At 40.5% G+C, this 23,063-nt stretch overlaps 1 protein-coding gene across 2 annotated transcripts in view; it reads left to right on the plus strand.

Moving 5' to 3' along the window:
- The window catches only part of eprs1 (glutamyl-prolyl-tRNA synthetase 1), a 99,005-nt gene that overhangs the window by 12,701 nt on the left and 63,241 nt on the right, over positions 1-23,063 (plus strand). For both annotated transcript variants that reach the window (XM_043695780.2, XM_043695781.2), the window contains exons 2-5: positions 4,318-4,402; positions 8,646-8,745; positions 12,983-13,139; positions 22,118-22,257. In XM_043695780.2, coding sequence (XP_043551715.2) covers positions 4,318-4,402; positions 8,646-8,745; positions 12,983-13,139; positions 22,118-22,257 — 482 coding nt within the window. The remainder of the gene's footprint in view (positions 1-4,317; positions 4,403-8,645; positions 8,746-12,982; positions 13,140-22,117; positions 22,258-23,063) is intronic.

Raw genomic sequence — 23,063 nt, forward strand, 5'->3', positions numbered from 1 at the left:
TGATATTAAAATCAATCAATTCCTAGGCAATAAAAAATCCATTTGGATAAATACTGATTAAAATGTGGCTGGAGATGGAATTTGTCACTACATTCACTTCTAGGAAAGAAAAAGGAGCCTCAATTCCAATTATCCTAAAATAGGATTATCCGAACAGGATCTGAAGTCTTGTGAAGCCGTTGCAACAAAGTGTGTTACTGACAATGGTGCCACCATCGAGTCTTTTGTTAATAGTACAGGGTAAATGAGGGTTACTTGCACTGAAGAAGATCTGCAAATGTTGCCTCAAAGAGATGCTAATGACACTGGTGCAACAATCTCAGTCAATTATAGTAGTGTTAAAATAATTTTAACCAACAATGGTGCAACAATCGTGTCTTTAGTTTAACTGAGGAATACCTGCACTGAAGATGAAGCATTGCAGCAAAGAGGTGTTATTGATATTGGTGCATGGTGTAGCCATGGGCACCCGCATGGGCCCCAGCTATGCCTGCCTCTTCGTAGGATATGTGGAACAGTCCATCTTCCGCAACTACACTGGCCCCAACCCCCACCTTTTCCTCCGCTACATTGATGACTGTATCGGCGCCGCCTCGTGCTCCCATGAGGAGGTTGAACAGTTCATCCACTTCGCCAACACCTTCCACCCTGACCTCAAATTCACCTGGACAGTCTCAGATTCCTCCCTCCCCTTCCTCGACCTTTCTATTTCTATCTCAGGCGACCAAATCAACGCTGACATCTACTACAAACCGACCGACTCCCACAGCTACCTGGACAACATCTCCTCCCACCCTGCCCCCTGTAAAAACGCCATCCCATTCTCCCAATTCCTTCGACTCCGCCGCATCTGCTCCCAGGAGGACCAGTTCCAAAAACGTACAACCCAGATGGCCTCCTTCTTCAAGGACCGCAATTTCCCCCACGACGTGGTCGACGATGCCCTCCACCGCATCTCTTCCACTTCCCGCTCCTCCGCCCTTGAGCCCCGCCCCTCCAACCGCTACCAGGACAGAACCCCACTGGTCCTCACCTACCACCCCACCAATCTCCATGTACAGCGCATCATCTGCCGTCATTTCCGCCACCTCCAAACGGACCCCACCACCAAGAATATATTTCCCTCCCCTCCCCTATCAGCATTCCGTAAAGACCACTCCCTCCGTGACTCCCTCGTCAGCTCCACACCCCCCACCAACCCAACCTCCACTCCCGGCACCTTCCCCTGCAACCGCAGAAAGTGCAAGACTTGTGCCCACACCTCCCCCCTCACCTCCCTCCCACGCCCCAAAGGAAACTTCCATATCCGCCACAGATTCACCTGCACCTCCACACACATCATCTATTGCATCCTCTGCACCCGATGTGGCCTCCTCTATATTGGGGAGACAGGCCGGCTACTTGCGGAGCGTTTCAGAGAACACCTCTGGGACACCCGGACTAACCAACCCAACCACCCTGTGGCTCAACACTTCAACTCCCCCTCCCACTCCACCAAGGATATGCAGGTCTTTGGACTCCTCCATCGCCAGACCACAACAAAACGACGGCTGGAGGAAGAGCGCCTCATCTTCCCCCTAGGAACCCTCCAACCACAAGGGATGAACTCGGATTTCACCAGTTTCCTCATTCCCCTTCCCCCCACCTTGTCTCAGTCAAATCCATCGAATTCAGCACCGCCTTCCTAACCTGCAATCTTCTTCCTGACCTCTCCGCCCCCACCCCAGTCTGACCTATCACCCTCACCTTGACCTCTTTCCACCTATCACATTTCCGATGCTCCTCCCCCAAGTCCCTCCTCCCTACCTTTTATCTTAGCCTGCTGGACAAACTTTCCTCATTCCTGAAGAAGGGCCTATGCCCGAAATGTCGATTCTCCTGTTCCCTGGATGCTGCCTGACCTGCTGCGCTTTTCCAGCAACACATTTTCAGCAACAATCTTAGTCAATTGTCGCAGTGTTGAAAGAATTTTAACACATAAAAATGATTGACATGCTGAAGGATTTAAAATGCATGAAGAATCAGTGGTGTCTTCATTCCCTCTACAACTTTTTTCCAAGTTCGTATCTGGTCTAACTAAGTTTCTTGTACATACTCACTTTGTCTGTGAATAGAAAGCAGACCGCAGTGACAATTGAGCAGAAAAGCGAGAGTTCATAGCATCTGGATCGTGATGAAAAGGCATCGAAGATTACACAGGAGTACAACATTGGAATAGTGACAGTGTCTGACATCAGGAAAGCAAGACCGGTGATTGAAAAATTCATCAGCCAAAGTGACACTGCAAATGCTCTTAAAAAAAAATCCATGAAGCCAGCAAAGGATGAGCAACTCGATCAAGCTGTACTTTTGTGGTTTTCACAGCAGAGTGAAAAGGGAATTCCTGTGTCTGGCCTGATGATACTAGAGAAAGCTGCCAGTTTCCATGAATGACTCCACACCGGTGAGTCTGATCACAGCATACCATTGGGCTGGTTACAGCACTTCAAACATCGTCATGGCATTAGGCAACTCTGTGTTCTTGGAGAGCAGAAGTCTGTGGATGCCAGCACCGTGGAAGGCTACAGACAGAAACTGCAATCCATCATTCTTGAAGGAAACTATGAACTTGAGCAATAAGACACTGCTGATGAAAGTGGATTGGTTTGGCGTGCACTGCCGGATGAAACACTTGCATCCACCACAGAAAAGCAGGTGTTGGGACATAAAGTGCAGAAGGATTGCATCACGATTTTCCATTGTGTCAATGCCACTGGCACTCATACATTACCGCTTGTCTACATTGGGCGATGTGCTAATCCACGTTGCTTCATGAACTAGTTTCCTGTGAAGTGCAAAGCATAAAATAAGACATGGATGTCATATCCACGTTTCTCATCCTGGTTCTATGAAGGTTTTGTACCTGCTGTCAATCAAATTTGGCAAGCGCTGGACTTGAGCAACGAACCCTTTTGTTTGTTGACAACGCGGGGGCACACACTGTGAAAGGCAGCCAGTTAGAATCAGCAGGTGGACCTATCAAGTGTTAGTTTTTACCACTCAACACCACTTCAAGGTTACAGCTGCGTGATCAGGGAATCATTGCAATTATGAAAAAATATTATCGCCGTAACATGTTGCATGCCATCCTGGATGAAGACAATGCAGAGAAAAGACTCCAGGAAATGATTAAAGTATTCACAGTCAAGGACGCTGTGTTCATGATTGCTGAATCTTGGGACCACATCAAACCATCGACAACTGCGGAGTGTTTGTACAATGATTTGCGTGTTGGGAGCCGTGCCAGTGAAGAGGACACCCGTCCAGAACAAAGGCTAACCACGGACATCACTGAAAATTGCAGACAGTTGGGTTTAGGAGATTTTTGTAGAGACTGAGATCAATGCTTGGGTGAACTGTGACAATGATGTCAGAACCGAGACACTCGGTGATGATCAGGTAGTTAATGTAAGTCCCACAAGAACAGCAAAGAAAGTGTGGACGGTGTGGATGGTAAGGAAAATCTGATACCAACACCACCTCCAGTCCCCGTTAACGAAGCTGTTGACAGTTTGTGACTTTTCATGGAGTGTTATGAAACTCAAGACCAAGTCGACGCTGTTAAGTTGATGCATCTTCACCAAATGTTATCATTCACAAGAAAAAAGAGACAGCAGCACCTCAACAGCTGCTGGATATTTTCTTTGGAATTAATAACTAACCTCCACCTCAATGAATTCTATTTACTGTACAGATAGACAAAAAGTGATCTGGTTTGTAAAATGTCATGGATTTTTAAGCGATATCCTGTGTTCGTATAAATAATAGCGATTGAATGAAATAAAAAGTCTGTAAACATGCTCTGTGCATTGTGGCTTCCTTTGTTTAAGGTCAAATCAATTAACTGAATACTCAATTATTCGAATGAAAACCTGCCTGCCCATTGACTTTGGATAATCGAGGTTCCTCTGTATGTGCAAAATTTGTGAAGGAACATTTCACATTAAGGGAAAGGAGCGTTTATGGCTCCTTTCCCTTAAAGATTTATCTCTTTCAGCAGCAGTTACTTCTACTGTTCAAAATACACTATTACAAATGCAGACCAGATGAATTGAATGTTGACGTTCAGAATTAATATTTAAGTTTCTGTAGTTTCCTTTGTGTAATCATTAGCCATTTCCATAGATGTTTATTTAAAACAAAATCATTATCTTAATGAACTAAGTTTGGTATTATTTATGAACAAGATTTCCTTATTCTTATGTTGAACTTTAATTCTCATGTGAAACTGGATGCTTAATATAAAGCTGAGAATTAGAATTTTTGTTATTCTTGTAGGTGTATTACTAACTGTGGAACATGTAAAAAACTCTGTCAATGTGTTGGTTGAAGAGGGTAAAGAGAATGCGCTGCAGATTTCTGAGTAAGTATTCTCCGTTGCTTCTGTTGCTCTTATTTTAACTGAGAGAGCCTGGCTCTTTAAACATGGGTTAGTCATCACTTCAGAGTGATAGTCAATATTTAATTCTTCTGGAAATTATGGATTACTGCCTACAAAATTTCAACATTTGAAACATTGGTAACCACAGACTCTGATATGCTTAACTCTTCTATACCCTGTGAAATAGCCTGGGAACCCTCTATTTTCAACAATGCAACTCCCTGTTATCTTCATGAGGGCCATTAGGAATTGGTAATAAAACTGACCTTGCTGGCCACAGCCACATTCCTAACAAAAATCAGATGACAGCCTTAAATCATCATGCTGTGTACGTTCTTGCTGTCTTTGCCTTCGTACTTACCAAAGCTCGTACAAAAGACTGCTCAAAATCTGTGTCCATGTCTGTGCTTGGGCCATAGTTCCAATTTTTTTTTACTACTCCCTGCTTCTGCGATGCATCTTGAGATGTTTTATGCAAAATGTGTTCCACAGATGTGAGCTGTTCTAAATGCTGATGATTGCAACTTTGAGGGACTAATCATTACGATGATTATCATTTATCATTTTTTGGAATCTAGAATTACTGACTTGGTAATATTATCATCCAGGACTTTAATGAGCCAATTGACAACCAAAAGCTTTATGGTCACTTTGTTTTTCTTTTTATTGATAGAAGCTTTTTAGTTCCAAACTTTTTAACTGGAAATAGAATTCTCAAATCACTGTTGTGGAGTTGAAATTTGTGCTTCCTGATTTGTTATTCCAGGAACATAACCAGTACATTAGTTCACCTTTTTAATTTTACTGTGAAGTTGATGACAAGTAGTAGACTACCACAAATGGAATCATGGGACACAGCATTGGAGATGTGCTGGCCAATGGGCATATAGGAATTATGAATTCCATTATGATGGAAAGTGCATGGGGTAATTGGCCATTAAGATGGAAGGTGCTGTGGTTTAATCTGTCAGGTCAAATTGGTGCAAAAGTGAGACACAAACCAAATTGAAAAGGGGAAACTGTCATTTCCAAATGAATTGATAGAACATGTATCAGTGTAAGTGGCAGCAGGGAGGTAATGGCCTTGAGTTTTGTAGCTGGAAGAAATGAACAGTGAGGTCTTCATGTTCATTGTTAAGAATTGAGTGCTCAAACGAGTGTTTGAGTGCTGTAGCTGTAAGGGAGCAGATTTAGATGACAATCTTGAGATCAGATTCATATGATGACCCATAATAGTTTGGCAGAAAATATCATGATTATGTCTTCTATCAATAATGTCTCATGGAGCAAAAGAATAAATAGACCATGTATTGGTCAGATCCTGTATTTCAGTGGATGTGTTCAGGTGAGGTTATTGGTTTGGGATCACCTTTTTTTGGAAGATTCCAAAAGTAGATGCGTGAGAGGCAGTGGAGGAGCATCGAACAAAGCTAGGTACACGTATAGGTAAGTTGAAACTTTATTGCTGGAACAGCACAGCAGGTCAGGCAGCATCCAGGGAACAGGAGATTCGACGTTTCGGGCACAGGCCCTTCTTCAGGAATGAGCAGAGAGTGTTCAGCAGGAGAAGATAAAAGGTAGGGAGGAGGGACTTGGAGGAGGGGCGTTGGAAATGTGATAGGTGGAAAGAGGTCAAGGTGAGGGTGATAGGTCGGAGTAGGATGGAGGCGGAGAGGTCAAGAAGAAGACTGCAGGTCAGGAAGGCGGTGCCGGGCTGGAGGGATCCGGCTGAGACAAGGTGGGGGGAGGGGGGAATGAAGAAACTGGTGAAGTCCAAGTTCATCCCCTGTGGTTGGAGGGTTCCCAGTCGGAAGATAAGACGCTCCTCCTCCGACCGTCGCGTTGTTGTGGTTTGGCGGTGGATGAGTCCAATGACCTGCATATCCTCGGTGGAGTGGGAGGGGGAGTTGAAATGCTGTGCTACAGGGTGGTTGGGTTGGTTCGTCCGGGTGGCCCAGAGGTGCTCTCTGAATCGCTCCGCAAGTAGGCGGCCTGTCTCCCCAATATAGAGGAGGCCACACCGGCTGCAGCGGATGCAGTAGATGATGTGGGTGGAGGTGCAGGTGAATCTGTGGCGGATATGGAAGTTTCCTTTGGGGCCTTGGAGAGAAGTGAGGGGGGAGGTGTGGGCGCAAGTGTTGCACCTCCTGTGGTTGCAAGGGAAGGTGCCGGGAGTGGAGGTTGGGTCGGTGGGGGGTGTGGATCTGACAAGGGAGTCGCGGAGGGAGTGGTCTCTACGGAAAGCTGATAGGGGAGGGGAGGGAAATATATCCTTGGTGCTGGGGTCTGTTTGGAGGTGGCGGAAGTGACGGCGGATGATGCGCTGTACATGGAGATTGGTGGGGTGGTAGGTGAGGACCAGTGGGGTTCTGTCCTGGTGGCGGTTGGAGGGGCGGGGCTCAAGGGCGGAGGAGCGGGAAGTGGAGGAGATGCGGTGGAGGGCACCGTCGACCACGTCGGGGGGGAAATTGCGGTCCTTGAAGAAGGAGGCCATCTGTGTTGTACGTATTTTGAACTGGTCCTCCTGGGAGCAGATGCGGCGGAGACGAAGGAATTGGGAGAATGGGATGGCGTTTTTACAGGGGGCAGGATGGGAGGAGGTGTAGTCCAGGTAGCTGTGGGAGTCGGTTGGTTTGTAGTAGATGTCCGTGTTGATTCGGTCGCCTGAGATAGAAACAGAAAGGTCTAGGAAGGGGAGGGAGGAGTCCGAGACTGTCCAGGTGAATTTGAGGTCGGGGTGGAAGGTGTTAGTGTAGTGGATGAACTGTTCAACCTCCTCGTGGGAGCACGAGGTAGCGCCGATACAGTCATCAATGTAGCGAAGGAAAAGATGGGGGGTGGGGCCAGTGTAGTTGCAGAAGATGGATTGTTCCACATACCCTACGAAGAGGCAGGCATAGCTGGGGCCCATGCGGGTGCCCATGGCTACTCCTTTTGTTTGGAGAAAGTGGGAGGATTGGAAAGAAAAGTGCCATGCCTCTAGGAATTCCCTGGTTGTTCTCTCTTTGGCTCGTCCTATAATAGTAGTGTTGTCCCAGTCGAATTCATATTGCTTGTCATCTGCATGTGTGGCTACTAAGGATAGCTGGTCGTGTCATTTTGTGGCTAGTTGGTGTTCATGGATGCGGATCGTTAGCTGTCTTCCTGTTTGTCCTATGTATTGTTTTGTGCAGTCCTTGCATGGGATTTTGTACACTACATTGGTTTTGCTCATGCTGGGTAACAGAACAGCCAGGGATTTCCTAGCAGCATGGCACTCATCCACAGATTCAATCAATAAGCACATTGACCTGGACCCAATATACCGACCACTGCAACGGACAGCTGGAACTGACAACCGGAAGCGGCAGATTCAAATGGCGGAGGAAAGATCACAGAAGCGCTTCACAGGAGGCTCCCAAGCACTGAGGATGTCACCTAGACAGGGGACAAAACGTCTGCAACACAAATTCCCAGCTCGGCGAACAGAACCACAACAATGAGCACCTGAGCTACAAATCTTCTCTCAAACTTTGGCCTAGCACTGTTGCCTCGCAGCGCCAGAGACCCGGGTTCAATTCCCGCCTCAGGCAATTGTATGGAGTTTGCACATTCTCCCCGTGTCTGCGTGGGTTCCTCCCACAGACCAAAGATGTGCAGGTTAGGTGAATTGGCGTATGTCTAAGCATTATTTCACAGGTCAAGCATGACCTTGGTCCTTGGTGTTCCAGTTGATGAAATTTGGACAACAATTTTGTATTTAAATTTCTTTTCATTTTTGTCCTGTTTGAATTTTCTAGATCTTAAAGTTTGGAAAGAACTAATCTTGGTATAATTACTTGGTCAGTAAATCCAAAATCAGAGTACCAAGTTATGTTATGAAAACTAACAGGAGCATCAGTCTCAAAAAATGCACTTTACAGACTTCATGCGGCCAAATGATACAAAGTTTGAACACTATTGCTCTGTAGCTACTGGACAGTTTGACTTTCAGAAGTGCAATTTGACTTGATGTACTCATGAAATACCAAACCATTATAATCTTTTTATACTTTTCCCTTACTATTGATATTATCTGTACTCAAATGGTCTTAACCAGATTATGCACATGCGAAGAATGTGTCATTCATGTCTGTCAGGGAATATGAAAATAGCAAATTATTTATATTTTACATTTTTAATGATTTATGATAACTTATTGATTCCTGTGAAGTTATTGTAGTGTAATCTACTTTCAATTTTACAGAGACATTGTATTTAATGATGTGAATTCCATCGTTCGCTACCTGGCTCGGGTAGATACAGAAAATAAGCTCTATGGATGTAATCTACTAGAACAAACTGAGGTAAGAGTTTGAGCATCTGTAGGACAACATATTAGTCTTAGCAATGGACAGGTATAATCATCAGGAGCAGTATTTTTAATGGAAATATCTGCCTTTAAGAATAAGATATCTGATAGCTACATGAGTCTTGAATTTCAGCAGGTCATGGTTGCTGGCTAATTGTTGCTTGTATTTTCATAAGAGAATTCAATCAATGTTTAATTGGGTGTGTTGTTTTAACTGTCCTGTCTCAGGTAGAAGTAAATGACTTCTCTTGTCTTTTAGCACTTTGATTTGGTTTGTAGATGACAAAATAATTGAGATAGTTAACAGTACCACAATGTCTAGTTTCCATTGCCAACCGTATTGTCGAAGTGACCATTTAAATTTGTCTGCATTATTAGTTTTTTTGTATGTCTGATTCTGTGGATTCTAATATTTTTATTCTAATAAATTCTATAGAAAATATTTAGTGTTTTTTTTCTTGATCAAAACATATGACTAAACTTTCACTCAACAATCTTAACTAATCGTTGCTGATGGAAGACCATTTTGACCCTTACCTAACAGGCTAGACACTGACCACCCACCAGCAGCAGTAATGGGACAGAAGTAAAAGCCCAAGTCCCACAAATCTATATGTAAGATCAGAGTAAATTCACTAATTTTAAATTAATTAATTCTATGGAACTGTGGAAAGCCAATTAAAATCATGTCATTTCCCTAGAAGTTGAAGGGAAAATAAAAGACTAATAATCTTGATTTAAACTCTTAGTTGAAAATAGAGCTAGCAATTAACCATCTGACTGGTACTTCTGGCTGGTATGAATCACTTATGAATACATGCCTTTATTTCTGTGGAAACTTTGTGACCAATTAGATTTGATGCAGCCTTATCCTGACTGTTCTGTGGCTGTCGATTTGCTTCGATGATCACCAGGTTTTTGCTTTACATGGTATCTTCCCACTCAACAAATACTCCCAGTGAGCCTGACTATTGGAGTTTATATTTTATCATTACTCTTTCTATCGATACAATGTTGACATGCTAATCATGATCCTCAGGCTATATCTGTTTCCTTTCTCACTCTTTACATTTTCCCATACCACTCCCCTGACATCACATCACCATGTTATGATACCACACCATGTTATGCTGTTGTCAGTTTCTCTTGCTGCAAGTTTCTTTCCCCTTGAAAGTTTGAGTCAAGAATCTGTAATGAAAGTGATTCACCTGATTTCTTTTTCTCTGGAACACTCTCCCTGGATCAGAGCGGAACATGAGCCAACTCCCTTCCCAGCAGCTCTAATTCTTTGATTTAGATATTTTCTAAAGTTTTGGAAGTTGTTGTTAGAGCTCACTTTCTTTTAAGTACTCTTTTAATGCATAATCACTCGTATGCTTTTAGGCATGCAGGTGGCTCTGATCTTATTACTTATGTTGTCCACCTCCAGAACTCTGAACAGTGAATTACTGACATTTCCTTGTCAACACCTCTCTTTGCTCATTTCTGATCTTTTAGTTTCACTTGCTTTTGGAATATGAGTGTCACTGACAAAGCAAGCACATATTGCTTATCATTGACTTTGATTATGTGACTGAGCTGCCTTTCTTAAACAGCTGCCATCCTTGTGATTCAGGTGCTGTCACAGTTCTGAGAGAGAGATGCAGAATTTTGACCTAAAAATGTCTGATATTCAATATTGTATTAGTTAAAATATTTCCTTGAGAATATTAGGAAGCCTGAAGCTATTGTTCCTGGTTACTCATTCCTATTCACTGATGCTATGTATCCCCCAGACTCTGTGTTGAGCTGAGCAAGACTGTTACAATCTGGCCCTGAACTGAAGTTCTAACTCCTTATCCTCTCTAACATCAAAGCTGACTACTTGCACCTTCATAACGTTGCCCATTTCTATCCATGTCTTGGCAGCTTTGCTTAAACTCATTTCTGTGCCTTTTGTTCTTACTATTTCTGACTTCCAAAGTATTCCTATGTAACACAATATAATTCCTTCAAGTTATCTCGGACTGAGTGTGATAAATTGATGAGTTAATACAAGGAAATTGACATGGGAAGTGGAAATAATTTTACTGTACTGAACTACTGAACTACTGAAAATGCATCCATGTCAAGATGTGAATTTTAAATATTTGACATCGGTGAAAGCTAAAAAGTGTAAATCATATGCAAATATTTTTAAACAACGTCTGCAAGAATTTAAGCACCCAACATTTGATCTGATTACTGCATAATTGTTAATTTTTTTCTATTTTGTTAACTTAATTTTTGTCTGTTTAAAGAAATCCAGAAGAACCCTTCTGGAAACACAGCAACCCATTTCTATAGTTTTTGAGATTCCAATAGGCTAAGGCTGTCAATCTATATGATTTAATTGGAGATATCAGCAGTGTGAATTCAATATGAAGTATAATTTCAATTTGAACCAATTGATGATTAAAATTAAAAAAACACACTATATTTTGTGAGCTTCATTCTGATCTTATTCTTAGAAATTGCACATGTTCTTACGTTTTTGAAGATTAGTTTCTTCAAATATAAGCTTTAATCAAGACCTAAAGGTCTATAGTGTTAAAAACCTTGGTATTTAAACAATAGTGAATTCTGTAGCTTTAAATTCATGCATTCGAACATTGTCTTGGCTCTCAGAATGCTTGAAGTGGTGGTGAGGATTTTTACAGTATTTGTTTTATTGCATGTAATTTACATCTGTCACCCACTAAATGACTTTTATTGTTTGGAACTATTGTGAATCTAAAGAATTGAGGACATGTACATTGAATTTGGGCCCTGCTGCCACGTCAGCTTGTCTTTTTGTAAAATTCTGTAACTCTACACCATTTGGGACAGATGGAAGTAATTTTTGTGCCACTGTTTTTTTTACCTTACTGATACAGTGGATTTAGAATGTTCAAGTTAGAAAGTTAATTATCTGCAATGAATTATTTTGAGTTTTTGCTTTACATTTAAATGTTTGCAATTCTCAGGACTTTTGGAAAGAGAATTCAGAAATTTCTGTAGGAAAACAAACTTAAATTTCATAGTAACTTCTATGTTAGTGCCTATTCTTTTTATCATCCCCATCTACCAGCCTCAGCCACAATTTCATTTTGTCCTTTTTCTAAAGGCATTAATGTTTTGGGAATACAGTTTCAATTGCCTTTGTTGGTTACCTTGTTAAATGGTTATTGCTCATGTGTAAGCTTTGAATAAAGAGTGCAGGATAGCTCTTTGATGCCTTAGCTGAAGGTTCTTGGATCCATATCCCATTGTAAAGTCCCAGTTGCTGGGGAGAAAGTTTCTTGAGGTTGGAAAAATACAGTTCTTCCTTCCTTGCAATAAACAGTTAATGTAGTGGAAGAAGAAAATGCCTGCAATTTAAAGTCAAGTTTTCTGTTTATAATAAGGCTTTCAGAAAAGCAAAATAGTAACATGATTTTGCTTGGCAGTTCATTAGGGGTTGAGTGAAATATTAGAGTTGGGATCCAAAATCTTTCGAAAATGATCACTTAAATAGTGAGTTATTCCCAATTATATCCAGGTTATGATGAGTTTGGAGTGAATGTTTAGAACTGTGCAATGCTGGAATAATTACAGGTCCCTGTGAAAGGACATGCATGAATTGACACTGAATCATTTGTGTGTATGCATAAGATAGAGCGATTGGATATGGTATTAAAACATATCGACTTGTATATTTTGTCTGACATTCTTAAGGATGTGACTTTAGTGACAGTATTGTCTGCATGTTAAAGGACATGCATTTTCCTAACTATGCAATCCAGATTTTTAGTAACCTAACTTTCCATAATCTCTTATGGTGTTAACATTTATGTAATGATTTTAAAAAATAAATTTCTGAAAGCCAGTTGCAAGTTGCAAGACTAATTGACATATTTATTACTAACTTGTATTAGGTAGGATTCTAATTTTATTTTGAGATTAGAGTCAAAGTATTTGGCTTTTATGAAACAAAATAAAAACATCAACTTTTTAAAAGACACTTAAGTAATGCAAACTTTATAGCATACTACAAAGTAATAGGATTCCTGCTTTCGTCATTTATTTTGCAGTGTTGTCATAGCAACAAGAATTATCTTTTGATAAATGTCATGAACCAAGGATTACTTGCCTTTAATAAAAACTTGCATTAAGTCACTTGCATTACCTTTTAACATTGTACCTGTGTGGATATTGCTACTATCAAATTAATAACTTTGAACTTCTGTTGGCAGGTGGACCATTGGTTGGAGTTCAGCAAAACAAGGTTGGCAAGTTCTGCTGTGTTCCCTGCAGCAATACAAGAGCTGAATTATGCACTTTCTCTCAGGACATTCCTGGTTGGACATGAATTGACACTGGCTGATCTCTGTGTATGGGCAGCATTGAAAGGTTGGCAAAAGAATCGTGTTATTTAAAATGGAGTTGCTTTTGTAAATGGCGTCTCTGCTGTGTTATGGAGGATGCTATTTTAGCCTGAATTTTGAAGCTAAAAATATAAATTCTTGATGAAGTAATTACATTGAAAAATGATCTAACTTCATTTGAGAAAATAATCATATTTTTACAGACATGACTTCACAGTGCCATTTAATTTGCTTGGACTACAATAATAAGACTTGGAAATCTTTAAAGTAATTGAAAACTAACATCTGTGATGAACAGACTATCTTGGTCAGCCATGTAATATGATAGTGAAAGTAGTAGAGAAAACTGACTTGCCTTTTATTAAGGTCCTTTAATTTGGAAAAATACCCAACAAACTTTAATTGGCATTACTTATTAATACTTGTGAATCAGATCATAATTCTATTGGAATTGTCAGTTTAAGGTTGCAAGTAGTTTATTGTATATTTCAAAGCTTGTGTTTCGGAATATTTACGTTATTTCAAGACTGGAAGTTGGTTTAATCTGTACCTTAGTTCGGTGTTTAGTATGGTGCTATAGTTTCCACTCTGCATAGTCAGGAAAATGTCAAAATATCACTTCTTATCCAGTTCTGCTCTTGTGTTACTCTGTCCGGCTTGTCACTGTCCTTATCAATTGGGTGACGAAATATAGTGAATTTCTGCTGAGTTTCTTTTTTGCATCCTGAAAGTAAAAGTCTATTGATGTCCACTGGACATACAAAAACACTTCGTAACCAATTAATTACTATTGAGATCATCATTGGTGTAATTTAGGAAAAACAACAGTCAATTTGACATAGCACAACCCAATTAAAAGCTAAATGTGAACATACTCAGTTTGTTTTTCCGATATTGATTGATGGATGAATGTGGGCCAGGGCACCATGGTCACCTCCCCTGTACTTTGAAGTATATCTTTAAATCTTTCATGCTCACCTCTGAAGGCTGACAGAGCTTCATTTTTCAATGTCTCATCTGATGGACAGCATTTTCAATAGAGCACTTTGAGTACAGCACTGTGATGTCAGGACTAAATTTTGTGTTGAAATCCTACAGTGAGATTGTAACTCTCCATTTTGAGGGGCTAGATTGCTCCCAACTGACCCACTGTTGACAAATGGTAATATTAGAATGGTTCATTCAACCAGTAAAATACTATGTTTAAGGCTAATAGGTATCCACAAAGGCTGCAATTTGGATATCATGGGCATCAAAAAAGCTAAAATGTCAATAAGGTTTGCAGCCCAAGGTTTAGTAATAATCTGCGCATTTATTGTCTGTAAAATTAGTAAACATAAACTCATTATTTGAGGCATTTGGTTGAACTTTATTAAGGTGTACTTTTTTGAGTACAAAGGAAAGATACTAAATGTGTTCAAACAATTTGCTGTTATCCTGAATATAGACATGTTAGTCAATTATTGCAGCCACAAAGCCCCTCCAAAAAGGGGGTGACAGCTTGTATGTTAAGTGTTGAAGTGAACAGCTGATATGGTTAACTACCAATTTGAAAGGTGGGAAAAGTACAGTAATTAATTATTAAATTAATGTAGCATGGTTTATTGAATAAATTAGCTACAAAGTTGCTTTTAACCATAACTAAAGCATTTCAAGATTCAGCAATTTTGTGGTCTTTAGTGTCCCATGTAAAGAGTTTGATTTAAACAAATCAAGGGGGTGGCATGGTGTCTCAGTGGATAGCACTGCTGTCTCACAGCACCAGGGTCCCAGGATTGATTCCAGCCTTTGGCAACTGTCTTTATGGAGTTTGCATGTTCTCCCCGTGTCTGCATGGGTTTTCTCCGGGTGCTCCGGTTTCCTCCCAAAATCCAAAGATTGTGCAGGTCTGGTGAATTGGCCATGCTAAATTGTCCATAATGTTAGGTGTACTCGGCAGAGGGAAATGGGTCTGGGTGGGTTACTCTTCGGAGGGTCGGTGTGGACTGGTTGGGCTGAAGGGCCTGTTTCCACACTATAGGGAATCTAACCTAAACTATTCTGAATCAACTTGGCAATGACATCACCCTTAGGATCCCAATCTGCATTAGATTTTGTGTTTTTGGTGTCTGAATCCTCCTTTCTCAAACATCTTTGCTGATGTAATATTCTGGGATTTCATGTCTTTGCTGCTTTTTGACAGTAAATCACTGGAAACTGATCATTTTTACATTGAGGTCACTTGGTACTCTGAGCAATCTTATACCCAGACCTCCTGAATGACAGGTTGGGACAATACCACAAGCACCTTTGCTGAGAGGTCCTGTGTTGCAACAGAGGGCCAAGCCCCACCTGCTCCAGAGGTCTGAAGTATCTACAAGCCCTCTGTTCAGGAAAGCACTGACACCAACTAGCTAAAAGCGAAGTAGTGTGGGTACTGGAGACCTGAAACAAAAACAGAAGGTGCTGAATAAACTCAGCAGGTCTGGCAGTAACTGTGAGGAAAGAAACTATTAACCTTTTGAGTCCAATTTGTCTCTGCTTCCAAACTGACCGCTATCTATTGCTCTGATACCTTTGTAAAACTGCATGTTGATTTGGTCTACTTCACCAAAAATGCAATGCCTAAATCTATGCTTAAATAAACCTGATGATTTGAGGGCCCATTCCAATATATGCATTCTAAGTTTAGACCGGATTAATTTTGAACAAAAAACTGATTAAGTAATGGTTAGTTCTTGAAGGCAAAAGGATAAGGTGTGTAACATTCCAGCTAATTCCAGTCTGGCATCCTAGCACATGCACGTGAGCATGCACACCTACGAACCCACCCCATTGGGGTCTTGTAACAGCGCATTCAGGTGATGACGAGACAAATTTGACCAGAAATCTTTTTATGGAATTGCTTTTTCAGCTTCTCTGTCACCTTTTGGAATCCTAAAAGGAATTCTTCAGAAATGTGGCAAAGGACTTCATAGGCTCCACCCTAAACCCAGTTTTAAACAGAAACAAATTTGTCACAGCTTCTGATGACCATGAAATCAGACATGTGATTTCCAAAAAAAATCCAAGTAGTTAAGTAAGGTATGTGACTTTCCAGAAGAAGCTTTGAGAAAGTGTCCCACCTTCTAATAATCGTGACCAGTTAAGTTCAAACACATCAGAACTCCAAATGAACCAGTTTTCACAATCCCTTGGACCTGAATTGTCAAAAATAACAATAAGTATCTTCATAACACCTATCTTCAAAGTTGCAGAAATGAATCCTTAGGTTTGATAATGGTATTATCTATAGACTACTAATCCAGAAACTCAGCTAATGTTCTCTGGATAAGCATTTGAATCCAGAAGGCAGATACTGGAATTGAATTAAATAAAAATCTGTAATAAAAATTCTAATGACCATGAAATTATTGTCAATTGTTGGAAAAATCCATTTGGTTCACTAATGTCCTTCAGGGAAGGAAATCTACCACCCTCACCTGGTCTGACCTACATGTGACTCCAGACCCACAGCAATGCGGTTGATGCGCAATTGGCCTGTGAAATAGCCTAGGAAACCATTTTGTTGCATCGGTCACCAAGGGCTACTAGGGACGGACAATAAATCCTGATCACCTGGTGATGCCCACATCTCTCAAATGAATTTTTAAAAAATAAATCACATGTAGATTAATATTTAACATATTGACCCATTCATTCTCATTTAATATATAAATATAACTAATGTCTAGTATTATTTTTGGTGCTCAGATAATTCACAGCAAAATTTCCAGTCAAAGCATGAGAAATCACATTGTCCATAGAACAATACAGCACAGAACAGGCCCTTCGGCCCACAATGTTGTGCCGAACATTTGTCCTAGCTTAAGCACCCATCCATGTACCTATCCAATTGCCGCTTAAAGGTTACCAAAGATTCTGACTCTACCACTTCCACAGGCAGCGCATTCCATGCCCCCACCACTCTCTGGGTAAAGAACCCACCCCTGACATCTCCCCTATACCTTCCACCCTTCACCTTAAATTTATGTCCCCTTGTAACACTCTGTTGCACCCGGGGAAAAAGTTTCTGACTGTCTACTCTATCTATTCCTCTGGTCATCTTATAAACTTCTATCAAGTCACCCCTCATCCTTCGCCGTTCCAACGAGAAAAGGCCTAGCACTCTCTACCTATCCTCATACGACCTATTCACCATTCCAGGCAACATCCTGGTAAATCTTCTCTGCACCCTCTCCAAAGCTTCCACATCTTTCCTAAAGTGAGGCGACCAGAACTGCACACAGTACTCCAAATGTAACATCACTTCACGACTCTTGAATTCAATCCCTCTGCTAATGAATGCTAATACACCATAGGCCTTCTTACAAGCTCGATCCACCTGAGTGGCAACTTTCAAAGATCTATGAACATAGACCCCAAGATCCCTCTGTTCCTCCACCTCACTAAGAACCCTACCGTTAACCCCTGTATTCCGCATTCTTATTTGTCTTTCCAAAATGGACAACCTCACACTTGGCAGGGTTGAACTCCATCTGCCACTCCTCAGCCCAGCTCTGCATCATATCTAAGTCTCTTTGCAGCCGACAACAGCCCTCCTCGCTATCCACAACTCCACCAATCTTCGTATCATCTGCAAATTTACTGACCCACCCTTCGACTTCCTCATCTAAGTCATTAATAAAAATTACAAACAGCAGAGGACCCAGAACTGATCCCTGCGGAACTCCACTTGTAACTGGGCTCCAGGTTGAATATTTGCCATCTACCATCACTCTCTGACTTCGACCGGTTAGCCAGTTTTCTATCCAATTGGCCAAATTTCCCTCTATCCCATGCCTCCTGACTTTCTGCATAAGCCTACCATGGGGAACCTTATCAAATGCCTTACTAAAATCCATGTATACTACATCCACTGCTCTACCCTCATTCACATGCTTGGTCACCTCCTCAAAGAATTCAATAAGACTTGTAAGGCAAGACCTACCCTTCAAAAATCCCTAATCAAGGCTGTCCCTAATCAAGCAGTGTCTTTCCAGATACTCATAAATCCTATCCCTCAGTACCCTTTCCATTACTTTGCCTACCACCGAAGTAAGACTAACTGGCCTGTAATTCCCAGGGTTATCCCTATTCCCTTTTTTGAACAGGGGCACAACATTCGCCACTCTCCATTCCCCTGGTACCACCCCTGTTGACAGTGAAGACGAAAAGATCATTGCCAACGGCACTGCAATTTCCTCTCTTGCTTCCCACATAATCCTAGGATATATCCCGTCAGGCCCGGGGGACTTGTCTGTCCTCAAGTTGTTCAAAATGTCCAACACACCTTCCTTCCTAACAAGTATCTCCTCTAGCTTACCAGTCCGTTTCACACTCTCCTCTTCAACAATACGGTCCCTCTCGTTCGTGAATACTGAAGAAAAGTACTCATTCAAGACCTCTCCTATCTCTTCCGACTCAATACACAGTCTCCCACTACTGTCCTTGATCGGACCTACCCTTGTTCTCGTCATTCTCATGTTTCTCATATTGCAGAGGAAAACAATCTGTTAAGGGCTATAATCATAAAATCCATAGAAGCAGTCTGACATTGTGGTTTTTTAAAAATTATCTATTAAGGCTGGTGGGATGATCAGTTTATACCATTGTTTTCAGTTGCCATGACTGCCACATACTTGAAAATCTTTAAGAGCCAATATCAAACCCAGGAGCTCTTTTCCATTGTGGCGTATTTTTTTGTGATTTAGCTTTGTAAAAAATAACCAACTAGCTTCTGTGTGCCTCTCGTATGTAGAACTGAACTTACTCCCAGGCCATGGTATCAATTGTTACCTTGATGAAGTTTGTGATGACCAGCTTTGATTCACTTATTAAAATTGCTTTCAGCCTCCTAAGATGCTTGTTACTGTCCTGCACTCCACCTTGGTTTTCAGTGGAGCAGCTGTGCTGAGGCTGTTTGTTACAAACTTGTGGAAGGAACCACACATCCCCAATTGGTGGAGCTTCTTGTTCCCAAGAATCAATGCTTGTACAGTTGCTGTTATTGACAACATTTGCATTCACCTTGCAATGTATCTGACGTAGGTTACACATTTTTGCACATTTACTTTTGACAAGGTTTACTTCACCACCACATCAACTAACAATTTCTAAATGAAGCTTCTAGTTATTCCAGGTAGTCCTTCCAGGTATCAAAGTATCCCTGTATATCAAGCTAAACCACATAGTTAGGAATGTTGGCTACCAATTAGTTCATCAATTGGTGGGAAGTTTCTGCTGTATTTTTAGCCTGCATGTTATCACTCAGCATTGGAAAAAATAAAGGCTGATGTTTTTTTTAGTCTTGTTTCTGGTGTTAAGAGAACTTGCAAGTATCTCTTTTACAAACCTATGTTACTCAGAAATCTGGCACTGTCAACTCTTTTATATTAAAATCTTCTAAGTGAGGAATTGGTTAAGAGTTTGCCTTTATTACTGTTGGACCATTCTGTAGTCTGCAGAACCTGGTTGAAACATTGGACTTAAGCACACAAGAAAACTGAGGAACTGCAGCTGCTTTGACTGCAATCAATGGTGTTTTCAGTATTTCATGTATTTCTGCTTTAATCTGGGCTTGTTTCTCCGGACTTAAATAGTGAGGATGCTATTTTTTTTTTTGGAGGGAATTCTTTTGCAACCACATGATGTAAGACTAATGGTGTACACCCTGGTTTGGTCCCTATAGAATCAATTTAAATTCTGAGCACCCTTGTTCGACCTCATTCTGTATCTAAATGTGAAAGCGTGGTTCTAACTTCTATATAGTTTGGTTCAATTTTGAAATTGTCTAGGTCTTCCTTTCTCTATTCCTCACTATCTCTTTTGACTACCTGATGAAACCCATGCATCCTTAACCACCTCCTGGTGTTGGTATTAAAAATATTGATGTGGCATGGCACAGCTGATCTTTTTTTCTGGCAACCTGCGTTGTCAGTCAAATCATTTACATTCTCAGTCCTTTCTCTGTCCTATATGAACCACTGAACTATGTTCAATGCTGTTTTAAAGCCTGTTCTGTCTATAGGTAATACGCTGTGGACTTTAACTGTGTTACACACAGCCTACTCAAATTCTGAAGTTTTAGACACAAAATTAGAGGCTTGATCTGACTGGATCTCCATCAGAATTCCATATCGCAAAGGAACTGAACTAACCTTTGCTATTGCCTCAGAAATTTGTTCTCAAGAAAACATAGTAGCCATATCCATAATAGTAAGGATATAGTTGGTTCCCTTTTGGTTAAGACCCCACAGGTGCTGTCAACACGCTATAAAGTGGTTCCACGTAAAGTTGATATGGGGTTTAGAGATGTTTGCTTGTTTGCTGGTGTAGTCTTCCTACAATCTGTGACATATAAAGAATTTTACAATATTGTAATACATTCTTATGATGTCTTGGCCAGTAAGAATCTTGACTAATATAAACTCGGTCTTCCAGATCACTTAATGACTCAGGATGGGATTTTCATGTCCTTAATATCTCTCTGTATTTGGATGGCACCAGTATTAGCTGAAACATCATTAACTTGTCCTCTGGTTTGTGAGGAGGTCTCGGCTTCCTCAACACAATCATCTTTTTAATATAGGAGCATTTCAGAACTCTATCTGATTCACTTCTGGTTTGAGTAGATTGGCTTACAGAACTTGGATCAGAGAAACCTTATTGGATATTTCCTTTGATTGACCAAAACCCCAAAGAATGTTTCAGATTGGCAAATACTACTTGGGTCTCTATGCATGAAAGTTCTGGAATGTTTTTCTTCTGCAAGTTTTTTTTTCTTTTCCATAAGTTAACGCTTTCTCATTTCTAACTTTTTCTTCTTTTTCCATTTTCTGTTCTATTTCATGCTGCTCATCTACAGTTATATTCTAGCCATTTCAACTGAATTATCATCTGGATTGTTTTTTTTTTACCCAAATTCAAATGCTATGCTATTATCTCACTTGTGCCTGCTTTATTCGACTCTATATTGAACTCTAAGTCCATTTTTATTCTGCTGATCCAATTATCCTGATCTTTAGCGAATCACTCAGGGGTATAAGTTCCCTTGGAAAGGATTATGGCAACTGTCAAAAAAATTGATTTTTATCACCATTAATGTACAAGAAACCCGGAATTGTTCCCTTTATCTTTTTCAGTTATTACTGCTCCACTTCTGATTTTGGTTTTGGGTGATCTGGTACTACAACTGTTGTTGGAGAAGCGCCCTCTCTCCTGCTCTCCCTCCTGCCCCCTCTACCTTGTCCTACTACTCCACTGGTCACAACATAAATTTAAATGCTCTACTTAGATACTGATATGACTAATTACAGAGGAACCTCTATTATCCGGCATTCGATTATCTGAACAAGATCACAAATTCCCAATGCTTGGCTAAACTGTGTTATCCGGCATTCCAAACAAAATATTCCTCGCCTGTGTCGTTCGGATAATCGAGGTTCCTCTGTATTTGCTTTAATAATATTAGGTTTAGCATGAAAACATCAATCAACCAGAGCTTCTCAATAAACAACAAAATTAGCGATTTACTAAATATGTATGCTTGTTTTACAAGGATGCAATTAAGAGTGAAAATGCAAATACTTATCCTTTGAAGTAGCTCATCACGCATGCACATGCACACACGAGGTTAAGGAAAATAGAGAAATTTTCTGTTTAATTTAGTTTAATTTTGTAGAAAACACTTTGGCCCAATAATGGTTAGTTCTTTAAGGATAAAATGTAAATTGTTCCAGGCTCTTGCAGTTTGTCATCCTTTTGCATGTGGTTACTAGACACACAAAAAATCAGGTACACTTATTTTATTAGTACTCCAAATGAGCCAATTTTCACAATCCTTTAGTGATGAGTCCTCAAAATATCAGTAAAAGAAATATCTTCATAACATGCTGAACCAGTTTTGAAAGCACAAAACTGGCTCCTATCTAAATTATAGATATATGAAGTTTGTGATTTAAGAACTTTTTTTTTAATCAACAGAAAGTAGCCTTTGTCAGCAGCAACTAGGTCAGGATAAGCTATCCACTCATGTTAAACGCTGGTACAACTTCCTTGGTGCTCAGAATGCATTTCAGTCTGTGTGTACAAAATGGGCAACAGTAACTCCACAGAATACAATGGTAAGTCTGCGTTTTTCTAAAATCTTGTGACTGATGAGCTGTCCCACAGAAATGATTAACTGTCAGTTTATCAGATCTGAGTTTTCATTCTGATTCCTAATTGTAATACCTTTTGTTCATCTTTCCCAGGATTTCTTCTTTTATTGAGCATTCGTATTTTAGTTGGCTGGCTCATTTCATTAATCTTAGAGCTGTATCTGTCTGCCATTACATTTAATTTGTAAAACTTACAATATTAATGTATGAATACAACTGTATACAGAACAGTTGCTTGAGTTTGAAAAAAGTTTGATGCTACAGTATCCAGAGTTCCAGTGCATTGTTAACCAACAGGAATCATAGGTGGAAACATTACCATGGTTATTCCCTATATCAACAGGGCTTCTATTAGAAGGAACTTGTCTGGAGTTTGGAAGAATTTGATGAGTCTGTTACCCTGAGTTGCTCTGACTTCAGGTGGCTTCAGAGCAACATTGGCATATGTGTACAGTCTCTCTTTTATTTTTGGCATCTTGCCTTGGTCAGAGTGGCATGTGGCAATGGGAAATGTTGGATTTTCAAAGAACATAATAAAATACAGAACAAATCACTTGGCAGTTTCATACTAGTTCTAATCAAGTTTTGTCAGTAAGTTGATAGTGAGTCCAGTGATCATCAGCCAGTTCAATTTGGAGAAGTCTGAGTTGCTCAGTCATATATTTTACGGAATCGATACTCCACAAAACGTTTTTTTAAAAAAGTCTGTGACCTTGAATGCATTTCAATTTAGCCTTTGTATGATTTTTGCTTCAAAAAAAGGTTTAAAT

Source organism: Chiloscyllium plagiosum, unplaced genomic scaffold (assembly GCF_037043375.1).
Source record: "Chiloscyllium plagiosum isolate Xiang-an unplaced genomic scaffold, Cpla_swu_hap1 HiC_scaffold_10, whole genome shotgun sequence".
NCBI lineage: Eukaryota > Metazoa > Chordata > Chondrichthyes > Orectolobiformes > Hemiscylliidae > Chiloscyllium > Chiloscyllium plagiosum.